Source organism: Ovis aries, chromosome 3, assembly GCF_016772045.2.
Source record: "Ovis aries strain OAR_USU_Benz2616 breed Rambouillet chromosome 3, ARS-UI_Ramb_v3.0, whole genome shotgun sequence".
Lineage (NCBI taxonomy): Eukaryota > Metazoa > Chordata > Mammalia > Artiodactyla > Bovidae > Ovis > Ovis aries.
In genome coordinates this window covers 140623997-140647264 of record NC_056056.1, presented here as the reverse complement: position 1 = coordinate 140647264, position 23268 = coordinate 140623997, and the positions used below count along the sequence as shown (strand labels likewise).

Sequence of the window (23268 nt, the reverse complement as noted above, 5' to 3'; positions counted from 1 at the left end):
AGTAAAATAATTTCTACATGCTGCTTTTCAGTCATTTCACTGTGAATTTTAACTTTTCCTTATATTTTCAGGAATCCCTCATGGACCACAAACTGTAGGAAACCATTTTCAGAGGACTCCTGTTACCAACCAATCTTCAAGTTTGACTGCAACACAAATGTCTTTTCCAGTACAAGGTGTTCATACTGTGGCACAGACTGTTTCAAGAATTCCACCAAATCCTTCAGTTCATACCCACCAGCAGCAAAATGCTCCGGTGACCGTCATTCAAAATAAAGCTCCAATTCCTTGTGAAGTTGTTAAGGCTACAGTAATCCAGAACTCTATACCCCAGACAGCAGTTCCTGTTAGTATTGCTGTGGGAGGAGGAGCTGCACAGAGTTCTGTGGTTCAGAATCATAGTACAGGGCCACAGCCTGTTACAGTTGTAAATTCCCAGACACTGCTTCACCATCCATCAGTAATTCCACAGCAGTCTCCATTACACACAGTGGTACCGGGGCAGATACCTTCTGGCACTCCTGTTACAGTGATTCAGCAAGCTGTCCCACAGAGTCATATATTTGGCAGAGTTCAGAACATACCAGCATGTACTTCTACAGTTTCACAGGGTCAACAGTTAATCACCACATCACCCCAACCTGTACAAACTTCATCTCAGCAGACATCAGCTGGTAGCCAGCCACAGGACACTGTTATCATAGCACCCCCACAGTATGTAACGACTTCTACATCCAATATTGTCTCAGCAACTTCAGTACAGAATTTTCAGGTAGCTACAGGACAAATGGTTACCATTGCTGGTGTCCCAAGTCCGCAACCCTCAAGGGTAGGGTTTCAAAACATTGCACCAAAACCTCTCCCTTCTCAGCAAGTTTCATCAACAGTGGTACAACAGCCTATTCAACAGCCACAGCAGCCACCCCAACAAAGTGTAGTGATTGTAAGCCAGCCAGCTCAACAAGGTCAAACTTATGCACCAGCCATTCACCAAATTGTTCTTGCTAATCCAGCAGCTCTTCCAGCTGGCCAGGCAGTTCAGCTAACTGGACAACCAAGCATTACTCCATCTTCCTCACCATCACCTGTCCCAGCTACTACTAACCAGGTCCCTACTGCCATGTCATCTTCTTCCACCCCTCAACCGCAGGGACCACCTCCTACTGTCAGTCAAATGCTGTCTGTGAAAAGGCAGCAACAGCAGCAGCATTCACCAGCACCTCCACAACAGGTACAAGTACAAGTTCAGCAGCCACAACAAGTACAGATGCAAGTTCAACCACAGCAAACGAATGCAGGAGTTGGTCAGCCTGCTTCTGGTGAGTCGAGTCTGATAAAACAGTTGCTGCTTCCAAAGCGTGGTCCTTCAACTCCCGGTGGTAAGCTTATTCTCCCAGCTCCACAGATTCCTCCCCCAAATAATGCAAGAGCTCCTAGTCCTCAGGTGGTGTACCAGGTGGCCAATAACCAAGCAGCAGGTTTTGGAGTGCAAGGGCAAACTCCAGCTCAGCAGCTATTGGTTGGGCAGCAAAATGTTCAGTTGGTCCAAAGTGCAATGCCACCCACTGGGGGAGTGCAAACCGTGCCCATCTCGAACTTACAAATATTGCCAGGCCCGCTGATTTCAAATAGCCCAGCAACCATTTTCCAAGGGACTTCTGGCAACCAGGTAACCATAACGGTTGTGCCAAATACAAGTTTTGCAACTGCAACTGTGAGTCAGGGAAATACAACTCAGCTCATTGCTCCAGCAGGAATTACCATGAGCGGGACCCAGGCAGGAGTTGGACTTCAGGTGCAAACGCTTCCAGCCACTCAAGCATCTCCAGCTGGACAATCATCTTGTACCACTGCTACTCCCCCATTCAAAGGTGATAAAATAATTTGCCAAAAGGAGGAGGAAGCAAAAGAAGCAACAGGTTTACATGTTCATGAACGTAAAATTGAAGTCATGGAGAACCCGTCCTGCAGACGAGGAACCACAAACACCAGCAATGGGGATACAAAGGAAAATGAAATGCAGGTGGGAAGTCTTTTAAATGGGAGAAAATACAGTGACTCAAGTCTACCTCCTTCAAACTCAGGGAAAATTCAAAGTGAGGCTAATCAGTGCTCACTAATCAGTAATGGGCCATCGTTAGAGTTAGGTGAGAATGGAGCATCTGGAAAACAGAACTCAGAACAAATGGACATGCAGGATATTAAAAGTGATTTGAAAAAACCTCTAGTTAATGGAATCTGTGATTTTGATAAAGGAGATGGTTCTCATTTAAGCAAAAACATTCCAAATCACAAAACTTCCAATCATGTAGGAAATGGTGAGATATCTCCAATGGAACCACAAGGGACTTTAGATGCCACTCAGCAAGATACTGCCAAAGGTGATCAACTAGAAAGAACTTCTAATGGACCTATATTAACTTTGGGTGTTTCACCATCTGTGAGCAGTATACAGGAGGCCTCAAATGTGGCAACACAGCAGTTTAGTGGTACTGATTTGCCTAATGGACCTCTAGCTTCAAGTTTGAATTCAGATGTGCCTCAGCAACGCCCAAGTGTAGTTGTCTCACCACATTCTGCAACCTCTGTTATACAGGGGCATCAAATCATAGCCGTTCCCCACTCAGGATCAAGAGTGTCCCATTCTCCTGCCCTGTTGTCTGACGTTCGGTCTACAAATGGCACAGCAGAATGCAAAACTGTAAAGAGGCCAGCAGAGGATAATGATAGGGAAACAGTCACAGGAATTCCAAATAAAGTGGGAGTTAGAATTGTTACAATCAGTGACCCCAACAATGCTGGCTGCAGTGCAACGATGGTTGCGGTGCCAGCAGGAGCAGATCCAAGCACTGTAGCTAAAGTAGCAATAGAAAGTGCTGTTCAGCAGAAGCAGCAGCATCCACCAACATACGTACAGAATGTGGTCCCACAGGTGAGTCATTTTCCTGTCACATTTCTCTTGAAAAATCCTGATGCGTAATTATGATTTTAGGGGGAAATGCACTGTTCTTCCATGTTTTACCTTGAAAAGGTAATTGGGAGGACCTTTTCCAGGGATGAGGGAGCCCGGTGGGCTGCCGTCTATGGGGTCGCACAGAGTCGGACACGACTGAAGCGACTTAGCAGCAGCAGCAGCAGCAGCAGCAATGTACTCAGGAGAAGGCAATGGCACCCCACTCCAGTACTCTTGCCTGGAAAATCCCATGGATGGAGGAGCCTGAAAGGCTGCAGTCCATGGGGTCACTAAGAGTCGGACATGACTAAGCAACTTCACTTTCCTGCATTGGAGAAGGAAATGGCAACCCACTCCAGTGTTCTTGCCTGGAGAATCCCAGGGACGAGGGAGCCTGGTGGGCTCTCATCTGTGGGGTCGCACAGAGTCGGACACGACTGAAGCGACTTAGCAGCAGCAGCAGCAATGTACTCAAGCTGTCATGCTTTTATTTTTCTCTGTTCTTTGTTGAACAATTTTCAGTTGTTAATTTAAACACATGATTTAAAGCAGTGGTCCCCAACCTTTTGGGCACCAGGGACCTGTTTCATGGAAGACAGTTTTTTTTCCCGTCACTGAGGTGGGGTGGGAGAAATGTGAAGGTTCAGGAGGTAATACAAATAATGGGAGCAGCAGGTGACTCTTCCCTTGCTAGCCCACGGCTCACCTCCTTCTGTGCCACCTGATTCCTAACAGGCCACTGACAAGGGGTTGAGGACCCCTGGTTTAAAGCATTTTTCTGTTTTGTTGTACATGCAAATTAGTAATTTTGTAGAGCCAAGATAGAGAAATACTTGTCATCTAACATTTTAGGGAGTATTTTTAAAATATAACTTGGTTTTGTTTGGGAGAGGTTTGCTAAGAGTACACCAGAAGGGAATTTCTGTATTTGATTTTGACATGAGTGTATTTTTGAGGCTTCTTTCACAGAACTTTTATAAAAAAGTTAATTCCATAAGAATTTTATCAAGTGTGTTGTTATTATCTTAAGTATTAGTTGCCTTTATTCTTTAAAAAGGTTTATTTCTTATAATTTCAATTTGTTTCAGCTATTCTGGTATTTAAAATTTTGTGTCTCTTACTCCTTTGCTCTATTTATCCCCTTTTAAATATCTACTATCCCCTCTCTGCATGCCTCAATAAATAAAAGTGCTTTCTAAAATCAGTGCTAATGAATTGAGGATCCAATCAGCCTATAAAGATTTTAAGGACGGTCTTCTGTACTGTTTCCTGGATTACTACTACTTCATTCTTTGCTTCCTAATTACTACACAGCCAGAGCCTTCTGTGACTGTTGCCAGCTCTGCTCGCACTCTTCTGTCTTGGGCTTTTTCTCTGCGCTTCTGATGATGACAGCAGATTGTGTTAGTATTGATACAATCTAGATGACAAGAGAGGGGTGGGAGTAGGGAAGCAAAATGGAAGAGGAGAAAGCAAAGAATCCCTTGCTTAGAACATCATTCACTAATGTGCGTCTCTCTTCATGTGAATGGGTAAAGCTGGACAGTACTGCTCTGAGAACATAATGAGTTTTTTAATTCATATTAGTATTGCTTAGGTCTACTTCAAGGTATCTAAATAGATTGAGGATTCTTCAGTGTATATTATGTACATGGCAATAATTAATATGGAGTTTTTGTGGAAAATACCAAGTCAATTTTATTCAAGCTTCTACAGGTTGAGTTTTTCATTTATTAAAGCACGTGAAAAAAATTTTTAATAATGCAATATCTAACATATACTAAGCATTCAGCACATTTTTTAAAATATTTAACAATTTCCCTGTTTATCTTATGTGTTCCACTTTTTTTAGATTCCCTTGTAATCCTAAAGAGTTAAGTTGACCAAGCCAGATTAGAGAAAACCTCCCTTACCATGAAATTACTTCATCCACCCTTGTTTATTGTGTCCTTTAACCCTCTAGTGTGATTATGTTCAATAATGATACCTAAATAACAAAAAACAAGCAATACTAGCTAAGACTAGGACCTGTGTTAGGAATTTTACACTATTTTGTCATTTGATTCATAAAGAAACTCTAGTAGGTAAACATTATAATTTCTATTTTAGAGAAGAGGCCTCACAATGCTAAATAATTTGCCAAGGTTACCAACTAATATGAGGTGGTACAGGACTGAAATCTGGTGGGTCTGAAACCAGAGCTCATGCTCTTAGCCCATTTGCCACTATTCTAAAAGATTTCTTTGTAAAATCCTAGATAATCCTTTTATATATAACATTATTTTAATGACTAGGTTATAGGATATAAGTATCACTGAAAGATAATTTCAGGATTACAATGCTAGAATTTAACATACTGGACATATACACATCTAATTCAAACCATAAAATCAATACATTTTCAGTTCAGTCACTCAGACATGTCCAACTCTTTGTAACCCCATGAACCGCAATATGCCAGGCCTCCCTGTCCATCGCTCCTGGAGTACACCGAAACCCATGTGCATTGAGTCGGTGATGCTTACTCCTAATCTAAAAAATGTGTATAAACTTTTATGTATTCTCCCCCAAGAATGTAGTTTATTTCAAACAGCTGTAGTCTTTATTTTTGAAGTTGGTATTTTGTTGGCACGTAGAAATGTAAAACTTTGCAAGGAAAAAGAGATATAGCATACATACATGGTGTATATAAGAATAAGAAACAAACAAACAGGATATCTGTGTATAACTCTTAGCACAATGCCTAATACACAGTCTGGCACTCAGTAATGGTACAAGTATATTTTTCTCTTTGGTGGCTCGCACAGTAAAGAATATGCCTACAACACAGGAGACCCAGGTTCAGTCCCTGCGTCAAGAAGATTCCCTGGAGAAGCGAATGGCAACCCACCCTAGTGTTCTTGCCTGGAGAATCCCATGGACAGAGGAGCCTGGTGGGCTATAGTCCATAAAGTCACAAAGAATTGGACACGACTGAGCAACTAACGCATAGGTTTCCTTTGAAGGGAGGCTGTTGGACCTTCTTAAGAGCTTGTTAATAAAAACCATTTCCACTGTTGCCAGATTCTTTAAATTTCTTTGTATAGTCTTAGAATTGCATTTTAGACCTTGGTTTAATACCATTTTACCCAGTATTTGATTTGGTACTTTAAATGGGTAGAAGAAATAGAGGAATTTAAATGTGATTTTTTTTTTTTAAGCTACATTTTGTTACTTTATAGCATTTCAAGGGGTGGGGATGTTAAGGAGGTACCTTTACACCAAGAAGGAACTTCTAGACTTGCAGAATGCTCAGGGCTGGAAAGACTGCAGGGAAATACCCCTGCTGAGAATGGCCGACAGATAATCCTTCCTAATGCTGTTGTTATTTAATATTTCTTTTCTCAGTTTTGTTCCTTCTCACCCCCACTAATTAGCTGTATTAATTTTATTACAGAAAAGATACTAGGAACACATAAAGGGGAAAGAAATATGAAACTAAATGCTATAACCATGTATTTTATATTTAAATGGTATTTAGCTGAGTATGAAATAACTGTACTTAACTTCTCCAGTATTCTTGCCTGGAAAATCCCATGGATGGAGGAGCCTGGAAGGCTGCAGTCCATGGGGTCGCTGAGGGTCTGTCATGACTGAGTGACTTCACGTTCACTTTTCACTTTCACACATTGGAGAAGGAAATGGCAACCCACTCCAGTGTTCTTGCCTGGAGAATCCCAGGGACTGGGGAGCCTGGTGGGCTGCCGTCTATGGGGTCGCACAGGGTCGGACATGACTGAAGTGACTTAGCAGCTTAGCAGCAGCAGCAGTACTTAACTTCAAGGTACATTTCTTTATTTATAACTACTTATTTTCAATCTGCCACAGTATGGATACTATTTCTGAGCCCTGCTTTCTTCCACTATTCATGAAATCGTATCTAGATTGGCATATAAGATAATAAAAATGGAAAAAATTAATTATACTTAACTGAAGACTTGTCTATTTCAGAAGCATATAAAACACATGTTGAATGTATCTGTATCTGTTCATCCTATGATCTGATGTCATGCCTGATTATACTTATTCAAGGCATTTTATAGATGCTGCTCCTTAGTTTCCTGTCCTTCATATATGAATCCTTTTTGAAATGGTGCTAACATTGAATATGGATATCTTCCTGGTCCCTTTCATTCTTTCATAAAGAGTTTAAAAAGTTACCCAGCCCATCGGAAAGCATATCTGTAATCTCAGGGGGGCTATGTCTAGAAGATCATTTTAGCAAGAGTCACAGGAATGTCATTTCAATTTTTTTGAAGCACATTACTGCTCAGATTTGTAGACTAGTGTTGAAAGTGAAAGAAAGTGAAGTCTCTCAGTCGTGTCCGACTCTTTGCAACCCCATGGACTGTAGCCTACCAGGTTCCTCCATCCATGGGATTTTCCAGGCAAGAGTACTGGAGTGGGTTACCATTTCCTTCTCCAGGAGATCTTCCCAACCCAAGGATTGAAGCTGGGTCTTCCATAGTGTAGGCAGACGCTTTACCGTCTGAGCCACCAGGGAAGCTAGTAGAAATTGTAATGATTAAGGAAATCATTAGCCCTAAATGATTTTTTCATTTACACTTCAGTGTGTTCTATTTATAAGATAGACTTTGTGTTGATTGTCTAGTTATACTTAATAAGACGACTTGGATAGGTTACGAAAATGAGGGAATATTAGAGCAGAAAGAACCTTAGATACTATCTTGTCCATAACCTTTTTAAAAGAGTTGAATTAACTTTCCCACATTCAACAAAGATCTCTTTTCCAGTGATTGTCTTAATTCTTTTCTGTAAAGATGTGCATTTTGTTTAGACTAAGTGTAACCTCTTTAATACCACATTTAGAATAAATTTAGTTCTTGTTTCTTACAAGCGTTTAAAAGTATCTCTACTTACCCCTTAGAGTATATTTTCCTAATTCTTTCAATTAGACCTTAGGTGTTATAGTGCCTGGTTTATTCTTCATTAATATATAAGTGTTTAAGAACCTCAAATCCCAAGTCTTATATCAGAAAATAACATCAGTACAGTCTAGAAGTTTCAGCCACAGTTTACTCTTGTAAAGATGTTAAAGGAAGGCAAGATTATAATTTCTTATTTTAACAAAAGGAAATATCTTTGCCAAAAATTAAATTGCTACATTAACATTTTAGATAATTTTACATTAAAAAAGGAATCACAGAATTATTTCATATTCTTTGTATAATTTTACTTTTCTGGTCACACACTACTAGAGAGGTACTAGAATACAAAAAGTTAGTTCTTCAGTAGAGCAGAACAAAGAATAGTATTGAACAGTATTCCTCAGGAGTGATCATTCCAAAAACATGATTTTGAGACTACTTTTACATTTATATTTAAGTTAGGGTTATGGTTAATGATCAGGCACTTTTACATCCTAAAAGAAATATATTTTGCATTTTATGTAAAAGACCTAGTTCTTAAAACATAATTTAAGTAGTACTTTAAAGAACAGTGAGTGTAAACAAACTATTAAAAATTAGTTTTATTGAAAGAAATATGTAATTTTCTAATATAGGAAAAAATAAAAAATACTACTTCCAGTTCAGTTCAGTCCAGTCACTCAGTTGTGTCCTACTCTTTGCCACCCCATGGACTGCAGCACGCCAGGCTTCCTTGTCTATCACCAACTCCCAGAGCTGCTCAAACTCATGTCCATGGAGTCAGTGATGCCATCCAGCCATCTCATCCTCTGTCATCCTCTTCTCCTCCTGCCTTCAATCTTTCCCAGCATCAGAGTCTTTTCCAACGAGTCAATTCTTCACATCAGGCCGAAGTACTGGGGCTTCAGCTTCAGCATCAGTCCTTCCAATGAATATTCAGGACTGATTTCCTTTAGTATTGACTGGTTGGATCTCCTTGCAGTCCAAGGCACTCTCAAGAGTCTTCTTCAACACCACAGTTCAAAAGCATCAATGCTTCGGCACTCAGCTTTCTTTATTCCAACTCTCACATCCGTACATGACTACTGGAAAAACCATACCTTTGACTAGACAGACCTTTGTTGGGAAAGTAATGTCTCTACTTTATAATGTGCTGTCTAGGTTGGTCATAGCTTTTCTTCCAAGGAGCAAGCATCTTTTAATTTCATGGCTGCAGTCACCATCTGCAGTGATTTTGGAGCCCAAGAAAATAAAGTCTCTCATTGTTTCCATTGTTTCCCCATCTATTTTTCATGAAGTGATGGGACCAGGTGCCATGATCTTAGTTTTCTGAATGTTGAGTTTTAAGCCAGCTCTTTCACTCTCATCAAGAGGCTCATTAGTTCCTCTTCACTTTCTGCCATAAGGATGGTATCATCTGTGTTTCTGAGGTTATTTGTACTTCTCCCGATAAAGTAAATATACTGCTTTATTCAATGAAAATGCGAGTCTTGGAATTTTTCATTTGGTATTTTCTATAAGTAGTTTAATTCATTTTGTTTTATTGATAAATTTAGCTCTTTTTTTGTTGTTATTTGTTTACTTTTTATTGTGAAAATTTTAGACATACACAGGCTTATGGCTTGTGAGAGGCTTACTGGCCTTCACCCAACCTTAGCCTTCACCCAGCTTTAAATAATGTTACCATTGCCTTTCTAGTTTCATCTCTTCTCACTACTGATTTTCCCCTGCAGTAAAGTAAGTCCCAAAGATTTTAAGTTACTAATAAATACTTCAATATATATTTATAAGTATTTATAATACCAAATCATACCTAACAAATCTTAATATTGGATGACACTTAGTTTGTTCTTAGTCTTTAAAAATGTATTTTTATAGATTTTGTTTGAATTAAGATCCGGAGAACACCAGATGCAATATTTAAACAATTTTCTGCGCATTGCATTTGGTTAATATGTCTTTTATTCATTCTTAATTGAACAGTTTGGATTAACTTCAGTCATCCTTGCCACATCCTCATAAATCATGAACAGTTGAGGCTAAATACCCTGTTTCCCTGTTATTTAACTTTCCTGTATGACACCAGTTAGAGTTCTACAATGAAGAAAAAAATAGGATAAAGCTTTGTTAGTATATCAAAAACAAAAATAAACCTAATTTAAAAGTATATGACAAGCTAGTCAATAAAATACCTGGGGTAAATGGTAATAGTGTAGGGAACCAGAAAGTTCATTCTGAGGGAATTTGATAGCTCTGACAGATTTACCCTTTAATTATAATTCTGAGGTTATATTTCTGTCACTCTTCAATATTTGTATTTGATTCAAACTGATCCTCTTGGTTACACCTACTTACTGGAATTTCATGGATTTTTTTATGCAGTAGTTTCATTTCAAGGAAACAGTTAGACTTTTTTTTTTCCTGGTAAATGGATTGATTCTGATGTTATTCTTCCCTTCCTTTCTCTCTGATCCCAACCCCTGTGTCTGCTCTCTCACTGTTAGTTTTTATGACTTTAAGAATTCACAGGTGAATGATTGTCAGATTCTTGTTCCAGCTTTAAGTACTGCTAGATAATTTAACTGTTGCTAGATAAGTAACTTTAACTATTGCTAAATAATTGCACTTGCTGATCTATTCTTGTCCCCAAAGTGAACTCATCATTTTTCCTCTAGAATATGGTTTCACTCTGGACTTCTCTATTAACATAAATAATAATAGTAACAGTTGCCATTTATTGAGAATCTAGAGCTAGGCTCTTCATGTAGAGTTTCTATAGTCTTCCTACCATCCCAGAAGTTAGATTTTATTATACTTTCCGGATGAGGGAATTGAGAATCAGAGATGTTATGTAGTTTGCCCAGGGTCACATAGCTGGTTAAAAGGCAGATTAAAATTCTGAGTCCTGTTCTGTCAAGTTGGAAAGTCTAACTTCTAGCCATTGATACCTGTACTGCCCTAAAATGCATGGTTTTCATGCGTGTATATATTTTCTTAGTAAAAATAGTAGAAAACCGTAAGAATGAAACTCTATTATAAAAACTTCAATCACATCTCAAAGTAAATTTTTTTTTCCTTAGAGCTTAGAACTCAAAAGTTCTTATGACTCCACATTTCTAAGAACCTTCACTCTTGGCACTTTATTCTTTTCCTTTATTCATTTTTATGCTATAGCCTTATCTGTTTCTGTTTTGTCTATTTTTTTTATAAAGTACTGTGACTTTCAAATAAGAGGTTTTCAGCAATTTTTAGCTTAGTTTTGCTTCACTGTTTCCAATATCACTTTATAAATAAGCAAATACATTTAGTATTTTCCCAGAGTTTAAATGTATTTCCTCTAAACAATACTTTGAAAATGGTATGCTAATCATGTCTGTGAGGAATTTAACATTTTTTTTCCTTTGTGCCATGTATGTTATGAATGAAATCTGAGTTAAACCTCAAACTGTATTGTTTCAAATTGTGTTTTAAGCTACATTATAATTATTATGTGTTTTTCAGAGAGAAAAGGATGGGATATAAAGGAAAAAAATGTAGCTAATATTTAGAAAGTTTATGCATACAATAAGAATCCTTTTCTTGTATAATCCATCAAAATGTATAACAGACCACCTTTAAAGATTGAAGTTGTTAGTTAAAATAGCTTTTACTGCAAAGTAATATTTACAACATTTTACTTAAACGGTTACATCATTCTTAACATCTGAAATTCCCTTTGATTTTTACTATATATGGTTTTATGTTACTCATTACAATCTTAAAGGAGATATTATACAAAGAAATAATAATTTACAGTTGATTTTTTTTCTTATGAAGGATATGTTAGTAAATAAAATGGGTACATTTATAATTTTTCTCTGTTTAATCTATAGTTGTATTTCTACCCAATTTTATTAATATAAAAATCTTTAATTCTAAGTTATGTGTATTCTGTGACAGTAAGAATGCAGTCTTGCCTTTGTGATTCATATGAAATGAATTTGACTTCTTAAATGTGTTTCTGAAATTAGTTATCTTCTTAAAGAGTATCCAAAAGATAAAACTCCCAAGTGTGAATGTTACTTTGAAAGTGCATAACTATCACTGTAATCAAATTCACAAACCTGTACTATATGAATGTTTTTCAGTGTCATTTCACAAACTGTGTGGTTTGTCTTTTTCACAGAACACTCCAATGACACCTTCACCAGCTGTTCAAGTTCAGAGCCAGCCTAACAGTTCTCAGCCTTCTCCATTCAGTGCATCTAGTCAACATGGAGATCCAGTGAGAAAACCTGGGCACAACTTCATGTGTCTATGGCAGTCTTGTAAAAAGTAAATGGCAATTTTATTTGATATATATAAATGCTCTTTTTTTCTGGAATGTCTTTGTATTTAAAGTTCTATTTATGATTTCATGAAAATTTTCTTTTGAAATCACTAACTTTTTAGCAAAAATATTTTATGTTGAAAGTAATATTTATGCAGATCCAGTGTTACCTAAAGAAATTTTTAATAAATGTTGGGAAAAGCTTCATTGCCTTATGGTAGTTACCAGAGAATGTTTAACTATTAGATTTTAACAAAACAAAATCAGCTAAGAATTTTATGTCATATTTGGCTATGAAAAGAAATTTTTTTTGAAAAGAAGTTTTTTAAAGTGTCTTGCAGTTAGGGGCAGCCATAAGATTTCTATATAACAGACACTTAAAGATATCTGTTAGGAAGAATGATTTGTCTTCAATTTAAGTTTGAGGTGGACACACCATGAAAATTTTTAACGTTATATTATCTCACAGTTTAACTAATATTTGGAATTGAATTTCTTAAACAAGGCTTTCTTAGACTTCAAGGAGAACTTGAGAATAATACTAAACTTGAGAGTAATATTGTTTAAACTAAAGTCTCAGTTCCTTTAACAGTATTCAGCTAAGAATCGTGGCCTTGTCACTTAGAGCTCTAAGACTATGGTGCACAAAAATATCCCTCATTTTTTTTTTTAGATATCAAGATTCCATTTTACTTTTCCTAACAATAGCAGAAATTACTATGTCCTATTAAAAATTATATTTCCTATTCATAATTTTTCTGATATAGACGTATTTCATATATAGATTTGTTGTAAGACTGTGGCTATCAGTGTAGCCTAGGGATTATTGATAATATGCAGAATTTCTTTGGACAGTGCTTACCAAACTTTAAATCTCAACCCATTAGTGGGGTATGAAATCATTTTGGCAAGTCTACCAGGAGGGTTTTGCTTGTTTTTCTTTTCAATGAAAAAGTGAATAAAATATCTCAGATTCCATTATGTTGCTAGGGGTAAGTATTGTTTTCATTTATATATGTATATAAGTATGTATATCTAGACTGTAGTGTAAAATCTGTCAAAAGGGTTTTTTAAAATTAGTGCTTTAGGTTTCTTCTCACTGTTTCTTTCAGTTATTTAATAACTTTTCAAATGTTTATGTTGTAAGTTAATTTGCAATTTTTCCCACTGATGTCAAATTCTATACTTTCTAAGATTTTTGTTTTTGTTTTTCATCTCAAGATAGTAGCTGAAGGAGTAGGTAGTCAGTTCATGCTATTTTTTCACTAAAACGTTTGGGTATAGCTTCTTTAGATGAAGTGTTGAGAGTATTTAAACAAAAAAAAAATCACTGAAAGGGCTAATCAATCTAAATGCATGGCTGTTTCCCATCTTATTAGTAAGATTGTTGTTACAAAATTTGAATGGTATACCTGTCTTTTTAAGTCTTTTCAGAAAAATACTCAACAAGACTTCTTAGACATGGTCAATTTTGAAGTCATTTTTATATACTGCATTGATAATTAGTTGAGTTTGATTCTGCAACTATTTATTGAGCACCCTCTAGCAGGGTTCATGTGTTAGGAGGTAGAGATAAAAAGATCACTCTCAACTTTTAGGGAAGCACATGCAAAAAACAAATAAATGACAGTATAAATAAGTACCATAAAAAATAGTTTCTATGTTATAGCATTATTGGCTGTATAACGAACAGAATGTAATGCTGGGATGGTTAGAAATGTTTCGTTATAGACATTACTTTTGAGTTGGTTCTTAAAGTATGAGTAGGAGTTCGTCATGCAAAAATAATTTCATTCATAATAGCAAGTGCAAGGAATTATAGAAGGAACTATTTATGCCCAGGGAACTGTGAGAAGCTTAGGATATCAAGAGCATAAGGACATGAGGAGAGTAAAGGCTTTTATTACACTTGACCTTTCATATCTTCAGGGCTTCCCAGGTGGCTCAGTGGTAAAGAATCTGCCTGTAATACAGGGGATGCAAGTTCAATCCCTGGGTCAGAAAGATCCCCTGGAGTAGGTAATAGCAACCCACTCCAGTATTCTTGCCTGGGAAATCCCATGGACCGAGGAGCCTGGTGGGCTAATGTCCATAGGTTTGCAAAAATGTTGAACATTGACTTAGCAACTAAACAACAACTTTATATCTGCACTTGAAGGTTCCACCAAACAGGAATTAAAATACTCTCCAAAAATTCCAAAAAGTTCCAAAAAGCAAAACTTTGCTCACATGATGGAAACTATTTACATAGCATTTACATTGTATTTACAGCTGTTTGCATAGCATTTACATTGTATTAGGTATTATAAGTAGTCTAGAAATGATTTAAAGTATACAGAAAGATACTCTTAAGTTGTATGCAAATACTTCACCATTATATATAAAGGACTTAACCATCTGCAGATCTGAGGGGGAACGTGGAATCAATCCCCATTGGATACCAAGGGATGACTGTTCATTTTTAGTTTAAATTGAAAGTGGAAAAATATATGTAGTAGCTATTGTCACTAAATAACTATGCTCTGATTTCTTTAATATCCGATCAAAAATATTAAGAATCTTCCTTGATTCATTCAGATTTAGAACTAAATTATATCTTTCACCAATAAATTATTGTGAAATGCACTACTCGCCCTTACATCACATGTTAGTAATTTTTTTTAATCTGCAGGCATATATCTCTAAAAAATTAGGATATTACTCTTTAACCATAATTTATAACCCTGCAGAAAAATAACATTCAGTTCAGTTAGGTCACTCAGTCATGTGCGACTCTTTGCGACCCCATGAACCACAGCACGCTAGGCCTCCCTGTCCATCACCAACTCCCGGAGTCCACCCAAATCCATGTCCGTTGAGTCGGTGATGCCATCCAACCATCTCGTCCTCTGTTGTCCCCTTCTCCTCCTGCCCTTAATCTTTCCCAACATCAGGGTCTTTTCCAATGAGTCAGCTCTCCGCATCAGGTGGCCACAGTATTGGAGCTTCAGCTTCAACATCAATCATTCCAATGAACACCCAGGACTCATCTCCTTTAGGATGGACTGGTTGGATCTCCTTGCAGTCCAAGGGACTCTCAAGAGTCTTCTCCAACACCACAGTTCAAAAACATCAATTTTTCAGCACTCAGCTTTCTTTGTAATCCAACTCTCACATCCATACATGACCACTGGAAAAACCGTAGCCGTGACTAGATGGACCTTTGTTGGCAAAGTAATGTCTCTGCTTTTTAATATTCTATCTAGGTTGGTCATAACTTTCCTTCCAAGGAGTAAGTGTCTTTAATTTCATGGCTGCAGTCAGCATCTGCAATGATTTTGAAGCCCCCCAAAATAAAGTCTGACACTGTTTCCACTGTTTCCCCATCTATTTGCCATGAAGTGATGGGGTTGGATGCCATGATCTTAGTTTTCTGAATGTTGAGCTTTAATCCAAATTTACCACTCTCCTCTTTCACTTTTCATCAAGAGGCTCTTTAGTTCTTCTTTGCTTTCTGCCATAAGGGTGTTGTCACCTGCATATCTGAGGTTATTGATATTTTTCCCAGCAGTCTTGACTCCAGCTTTTGCTTTCTCCAGCCCAACGTTTCTCATGATGTAGGGTAACATGAAGTAGGGTGACAGTATACAGCCTTGATGTACTCCTTGTGCAATTTGGAACCAGTTTATTGTTCCATGTTCAGTTGTTCCATGTCCAGTTCTAACTGTTGCTTCCTGACTTGCATGCAGATTTCTCGGGAGGCAGGTCAGGTGGGCCGGTATTCCCATCTCTTTAAGAATTTTCTATAGTTTATTGTGATCCACACAAAGGAAAGCAGAAATAGATGTTTTTTCTGGAACTCTCTTGCTTTTTCCATGATCCAGTGGATGTTGGCAATTTGATCTCTGGTTCCTCTGCCTTTTCTAAAACCAGCTTGAACATCTGAAAGTTCATGCTTCATGTATTGCTGAAGCCTGGCTTGGAGAATTTTGAGCATTACTTTACTAGCATGTGAGATGAGTGCAATTGTGAGGTAGTTTGAGCATTCTGGTATTGCCTTTCTTTGGGATTGGAATGAAAACTGACCTTTTCCAGTCCTGTTGGCCACTGCTGAGATTTCTAAATTTGCTGACATACTGAGTACAGCACTTTCACAACATCATCTTTTAGAATTTGAAATAGCTCAACTGGAATTCCATCACCTCCACTAGCTTTGTTCATAGTGATGCTTCCTAAGGCCCACTTGACTTCACATTCCAGGATGTCTGGCTCTAGATGAGTGATCACACCACCGTGATTATCTGAATCATGAAGATCTTTTTTGTGCAGTTCTTCTGTGTATTCTTGCCACCTCTTCATATCTTCTGCTTCTGTTAGGTTCGTACCATTTCTGTTCTTTATTGAGCCCATCTTTGCATAAAATTTTCCCTTGGTTTCTCTGATTTTCTTGAAGAGATGTCTAATCTTTCCCATTCTGTTGTTTTCCTCTGTTTCTTTGCATTGATCACTGAAGAAGGCTTTCTTATCTCTTCTTGCTATTCTTTGGAACTCTGCATTCAAATGGGTATATCTTTCCTTTTCTCCTTTGCTTTTCTCTTCCCTTCTTTTCACAGCTATTTGTAAGGCCTACCTAGACAGCCATTTTGCTTTTTTGCATTTCTTTTTCTTAGGGATGGTCTTGATTCCTGTCTCCTGTACAATGTCATGAACCTCCATCCATAGTTCATCAGGCACTCTGTCTATAGATCTAATCCCTAAATCTATTTCTCACTTCCACTGTATAGTCATAAGGGATTTGATTTAGGTCATACCTGAATGGTCTAGAGGATTTCTCCATTTTCTTCAGTTTCCATCTGAATTTGGCAATAAGGAGTTCATGATGTGAGCCACAGTCAGCTCCCGGTCTTGTTTTTGCTGACTGTATAGAGCTTCTCCATCTTTGGCTGCAAAGAATATAATCAGTCTGATTTCGGTGTCGACCATCTGGTGATGTCCATTGCTTCAATTTTATAAGTTATTCAAATAGGCGCTTAGTGTTTACATTTTTCCACTTGTCTTCTGTTTATTTGGAGTTTGAATTGGAATGCAAGATTCAAACATTGAGGTTGAAGAGGGTGAGGTTATATCTTTTTTAATCTGTAGATAACCCTCCATCTCTCAATTTTTCTCCTCACAGTTTTTTGTTGATAAAAGCAGGTCATCACAGTCTGATTTTGCTGCTATTGTGTAGCATGTTACTCTGACTTTGAATTTTCTATATGTTAGTAGTTAGATCCAGATGTTTGATAAGATTCCATTTTGATTTTTGTGAACAGCGTTTTAGAAATGGCACTGTGTACTTCATCAGGCAATAGGTACTATCTAGTGTCTCTTTTTGTGATACAAACAGCCATTGAAAATTATGGCCTAGATACATTTTTTTATTGTTATAAAATGTAAAGTTTCCTTTTTACCAGTTGTCTGATTTCTCTGAGGAATAGTTTTTAGAGAAAAAGCCAGATTATTGAATATTTCTCTTATTTACCAATTTTCAAAATAATGAGTTGTTTACTAACTGCACAAAGGTGACTATGAGATGAGGTTTGTTTTTTGTTTTTAATTTGGTTTTTGATTTTAGTATTGTTGTGAATGAACTTGTGAACATAAGCATATTTGAGATACTTCAATCCATTGTAGATACTATATCCTTCTTAATGTTCAGATTGTCCCATCTTTGGCCAGTGAAGGCCTGTTCAAGCTGGATGTGATCTTAATTTGTCTTTGATAGCTTCCTTTCTCCCTGTTAGACAAAATGTTCTGGACTTAACTATGGGGAATCAACTGTTTCTCCTAGGACAGGTCAGTTCAGTTCAGTCTCTCAGTCTTGTCCAACTCTTTGCAACCCCATGAACCGCAGCACGCCAGGCCTCCCTGTCCATCACCAACTGCTGGAGTCTACCCAAACCCATGTCCATTGAGTCAGTGATGCCATCCAACCATCTCATCCTCTGTCGTCCCCTTCTCCTCCTGCCCTCAGTCTTTCCCAACATCAGGGTCTTTTCCAGTGAATCAGTCTTCGCATCAGGTGGCCAAAGTATTAGAGTTTCAGCTTCAACATCAGTCCTTCCAATGAATGCCCAGGACTGATCTCCTTTAGGATGGACTGATTGGATCTCCTTGCAGTCCAAGGGACTCTCAAGAGTCTTCTCCAACACCACAGTTCAAAAACATCAATTTTTCAGCACTCAGCTTTCTTTATAGTCCAAGTCTCACATCCATACATAACCACTGGAAAAACCATAGCCAGGACATCTGATATCTTTTTATGGGAAATGATATTTAATCTGGGCTTCAGGAAGTATCCATTGGTTTTACATTGGCTATCGTTTCTAGTACTTTTCAGTGAAGAGATTAGAAAAACCATGGTTCAGAAAAACCATGTTTCGTGTTCAGAAGGACCTTCTCAACTCTTAGATCGTAAATTACATATTTTGTTGTCTTTTGGACTTTAATATTTTAACTTTTTGATCCATCAGTAATTTAGTTTCTGTGTAAAGTGAAGTATGATTGTTGTTTTCCAAATGACTAATATTTGACTAGTTCATTTTTCTCTTAGGTATTTGAATGGCCACCTTTGATATGTACTTAATTTCTGTAGGGCTTCCCTGGTGGCGCAGAGGTTAAAGCATCTGCCTGCAATGTGGGAGACCTGGGTTCGATCCCTGGGTCGGGAAGATCCCCTGGAGAAGGAAATGGCAACCCACTCCAGTATTCTTGCCTGGAGAATCCCATGGACGGAGGAGCTTGGTGGCCTACAGTCCACAGGTTGCAAAGAGTCAGACACAACTGAGCGACTTCTCTTTCATTTTAATTTCTGTATGCTTTTTCTGTTTCTGAATTACTTGCTTTCCCAGTGGTCTCTGTCCTTATCATACTGTCACTTTCAATTTTGATGTTGGATGGCAAGTTCCTCCTAATTTCCCTTTTCAGTGTTTTTTCATTTTTTCAAGCACTTACCTTGTATCAGACGCTGTTAATTTTCAAAATTAAAGTGATATATAAATCAGACTTGGTACCTACACAGATATTTAGCCTGTTTTCAAATGAACTTTAGAATTTCCAGAGATTCCCCCAGGGAAGCATGTTGGGATTTTTACTTCATTGAATGGCTATTTTTGTTTGTTTTTAGGTAGTGAATATTTTTTCAATATTGATTTTTTTTTTCCTTAGGAAAAAAAAGTATCATTCCATGGTATTATAGTCTTTTCAACCCAGTAGAGCTTTAATATTTGTTCCCATAAATTCTACAACTTTTGTAATTTTATTGCTAGTCATAGTTCTTATTTCTTGTTATCCATAAATGATCTTAACTTCCACTATATTTTTAACTGGTGGTTGTTTTCTGTATTTATGCCTTAGTTAGTCCTCTCATCCAGTTATAATATATAATGTTTCCAGAACAGCTATATAATCAGTTCAGTTCAGTCACTCAGTCTTGTCCAACGCTTTGCAACCCCTTGAATCGCAGCATGCCAGGCCTCCCTGTCCATCACCAACTCCCAGAGTTTACCCAAACTCATGTCTATCGACTCGCTGATTCCATCCAGCCATCTCATCCTCTGTCTTCACTATCCTATCATCTTGCCGTTTCATACTGTTCATGGGGTTCTCCAGGCAAGAATACTGAAGTGGTTTACCATTCCCTTCTCCAGTGGACCACATCCTGTCAGACCTCTCCACCATGACTCGTCCGTCTTGGGTGGCCCCACATGGCATGGCTTAGTTTCATTGAATCAGATAAGGCTTTGGTCCGTGTGAGCTATATAATAGTAGTGGTAATATTTATCTTATTTCTTCAAAAAAATTCATAGACTTTTTAAAAACTTTTAGTTTTAATTGAAGGATAGTGTTGCTCATTCAGTCGTGTTTGACTCTTTGTGACCCCATGGACTGTAGCTCACCAGCCTCCTCTGTCCATGGCATTCTCCAGGCAAGAATACTGGAGTGGAGAGCCATTCTCTTCTCCAGGGGATCTTCCTGACCCAGCGATTAAACCCAGGTCTCCCACGCTGTAGGCAGATTCTTTGCTGTCTGAGCCACTGGGGAAGCCCAGTTGAAGGATGATTGGTTTACAATATTGTGTTGGTTTCTGCCATACAGCAGCGCAAATCAGCCATAGCTATACATATGTCCTCTCCCTCTGGAACCTCCCTCCCACCTCCCACCCCATCCCACCGCCTAGATTGTCACGGAGTCCCAGTTTGAGTTCCCTGAGTCATATAAGAAATTCCCACTGGCTATCTATTTTACATATGGTAGTGCGGATGTTTCCGTGCCGTTCTCTCCACTCGTCCCACCCTTTTCTTCCCCCTCTCCTTGTCCGTAAGTCTGTCCTTTATGTTTGCATCTTCATTGCTGCCCTGAAAATAGATTTATCAGTGCCATCTTTCTAGATTCCATATATATGCATTAATATACAATATTTGATTTTCTCTTTCTGACTAAACTTCACTCTGTATGATAAACAGACTCTAGGTTCATATTCCTTTTTATGGCTGAGTAATATTCTGGGGTGTGTGTGTGTGTGTGTGTGTGTGTGTGTGTGTGTACACACATATACCACAGCTTCCATGTCCTAGCTATTGTAAATGGTGCTGCAGTGAAAACTGAGGTACATGTGTCTTTTTTCAGTTATGGTTTTCTCAGGGTATATGCCAAATAGTGGGATTGTTGGGTCATATCATAGTTTTATTGCTAGTTTTTTTAAGGAATCTCCATACTGAATAGACTGTTTTTTAAAGCAGTTTTAGGTTTATAGAAATGTTGAACCTATAGTGCAAGTTTTCTCATATACTTTCTCTTCCTTGCACAGTTTCCCCTAATATTAACATCTTGAATTAGTGTAGTATATGTGTTATGATTGATGACTAGAACTAACTGAGCCCATAGTTTCCATTAAGATTCACTCTTTGTGTCATATACACTTCTCTGGATTTTGACCATGCATATCATGTATCTACCGTTAGTGTGTACAGAATATTATCACCACTCTGAAGATCTTCTGTGCTTCACATATTCATTTCTCCTCACTGCCTCCCTTTCTAACCCCTACTAAATACTGATTTTTTTTCCCACTATCTATATAGTTTTGCCTTTTCCAGACTGTCATGTAATTGGAATCATACAATATGTAGCCTTCTCGGATTGACTTCTTTCACTTAGCAATAAGTATTTAAGGTTCTTCCATGCCTTTTGTGGCTTGATCACATTTTTATTGCTGAATGATACTACATTGTATGATGTACCAATTTGCTTACCCATTCAACTATAGAAGGACATTTTGGTTACTTTGGGTTTTGGACAATTATAAATAAAGTCACTATAAACACTTGTATGCAGGTTTTTGTATGGACATACTTTGTCAAATAATTTGGGCAGATATTTAGGATTACATTTGCTCGATCGGTAATACTATGTTTAACATTGTAAGACACTATCAAACTGTTTTCCAAAGTGGCTGTGCTGTTTTGCATTCCACCAGTAATGAAGGAGAGTTCTGTTGCTCCATATCCTCACCAGCATTTGATACGGTCAGCTTTTTTGATTTTAGCCATTCTATATCTCATTTTAATTTGCATTACCTTAGTGACAAAAGATGTTGAGTGTTTATGCTTATTTAAAATTTGTGTATTCTTTTTGGTGGGGTGCCTGTTTAGATTTTTTATTCATTTTTTAATTGGGCTGTTCACCAAGTTTTAAGTAATCCACTGGTATTAAATTTTGTCAGATGCTTTTTTTATATCTGTTGATATAATTATACAATTTTTCTTCCTTAGACTTTTGGTATGGTGGATTAGATTAATTAAATTTTGAATATTGAACTAGCCTTTCAAACCTGGAATAAATAAATATTTTTTTTCCAGCTTTCTTTTAGATACTTATTCAGGGCTTCCCTTGCGGCTCAGCTGGTAAAGAATCCGCCTGCAGTGCGGGAGACCTGGCTTCAATCCCTGGGTTGGGAAGTTTCCCTGGAGAAGGGAAAGGCTACCTACTCCAGTATTCTTGCCTGGAGAATTCCATGGATTATATAGTCCATGGGGTTCCAAAGAGTCGGACTTGACTTAGTGACTTTCACTTTGACTAACAATTGGCCTCAATGGCTTAGCGAAGGAGTAAAGCAGGGTAGGGGGCCACACTGACAAAGTGAGTCATTCATTTCCTTCACTTTTGATTAGTATATAGTTCTTTTTATACATCGCTTGCTTTGATTTGTGATTGTTTTTCACATCTGTGTTCATGAGAGATACTAGTCTGTAGTTTTTCTATCTTTGTGTGATTTTACTACTACAGTAATTCTAGCCTTATAGAATGATTTAGGAAATATTCACTCCACTTCCCGTTTTCTTGTAGGGATCCTAGAAAATTGGTATCATTTCTACCTTAAATGTTTGGTAGAATTCACCAGTGAAAACATCTAGGTCTAGTGCTTTTTTTGTCTTTGGTAGGTTATTAATTCAATTTCTTTCAGATTATTTTCTAATCCTTGTGGAGTTTTGACAGATTATGTCTTTTTTTGTTCCACTTCATCTAAGTATCAAATTTGTGGCATAAAATTGTTTATAATATTCATTTATTATCCTTTTTATCAGGGGTCCTCAACCTCAGAGCCAAAGACTGGTACTGGTCCGTGGCCTGTTAAGAACCAAGCCACACAGGCCACACAGTAGGTAGCGAGTGACAGGCCAGCAAGTGACAGGCCAGCATCTGTAAAGTGAAGCTGTAAAGCTGCTCTCATCGCTTGCATTACTGCCTGAGTTCTACTTCCTGTTCATCGAGTTCATTAAACGTAATTTGCTTGAGTAATCTCAATACCTTCCCCAGTTCGTGGAAAAGTTGTCTTCCACTGAACTAGTCTTTAGTGCCAAAAAGGTTGGGGACCACTGTTTTTAATACCTGTGGGCTCAATAGCTATAGCCCCCCAGCCCCCTTATATCTGGTATTAGTAATATGCATTTTCTTTGACTTATTTTCTTGCTTAAGCTGGCTAGAGGTTTATCTTTTCCAGCTTTTGGTTTTGTTGATTTTCTTTCTTGATTGTCCATTTTCCTTTAATTGATTTT

The 23268-nt window shown here is 37.7% G+C and overlaps 1 protein-coding gene across 2 annotated transcripts in view; it reads left to right on the top strand.

The window, feature by feature from the left end:
- Positions 1 to 23268, top strand: part of ARID2 (AT-rich interaction domain 2) — a 207012-nt gene that overhangs the window by 146841 nt on the left and 36903 nt on the right. For both annotated transcript variants that reach the window (XM_004006425.6, XM_042246829.2), the window contains exons 15-16: positions 72 to 2932; positions 12047 to 12195. In XM_004006425.6, coding sequence (XP_004006474.1) covers positions 72 to 2932; positions 12047 to 12195 — 3010 coding nt within the window. The remainder of the gene's footprint in view (positions 1 to 71; positions 2933 to 12046; positions 12196 to 23268) is intronic.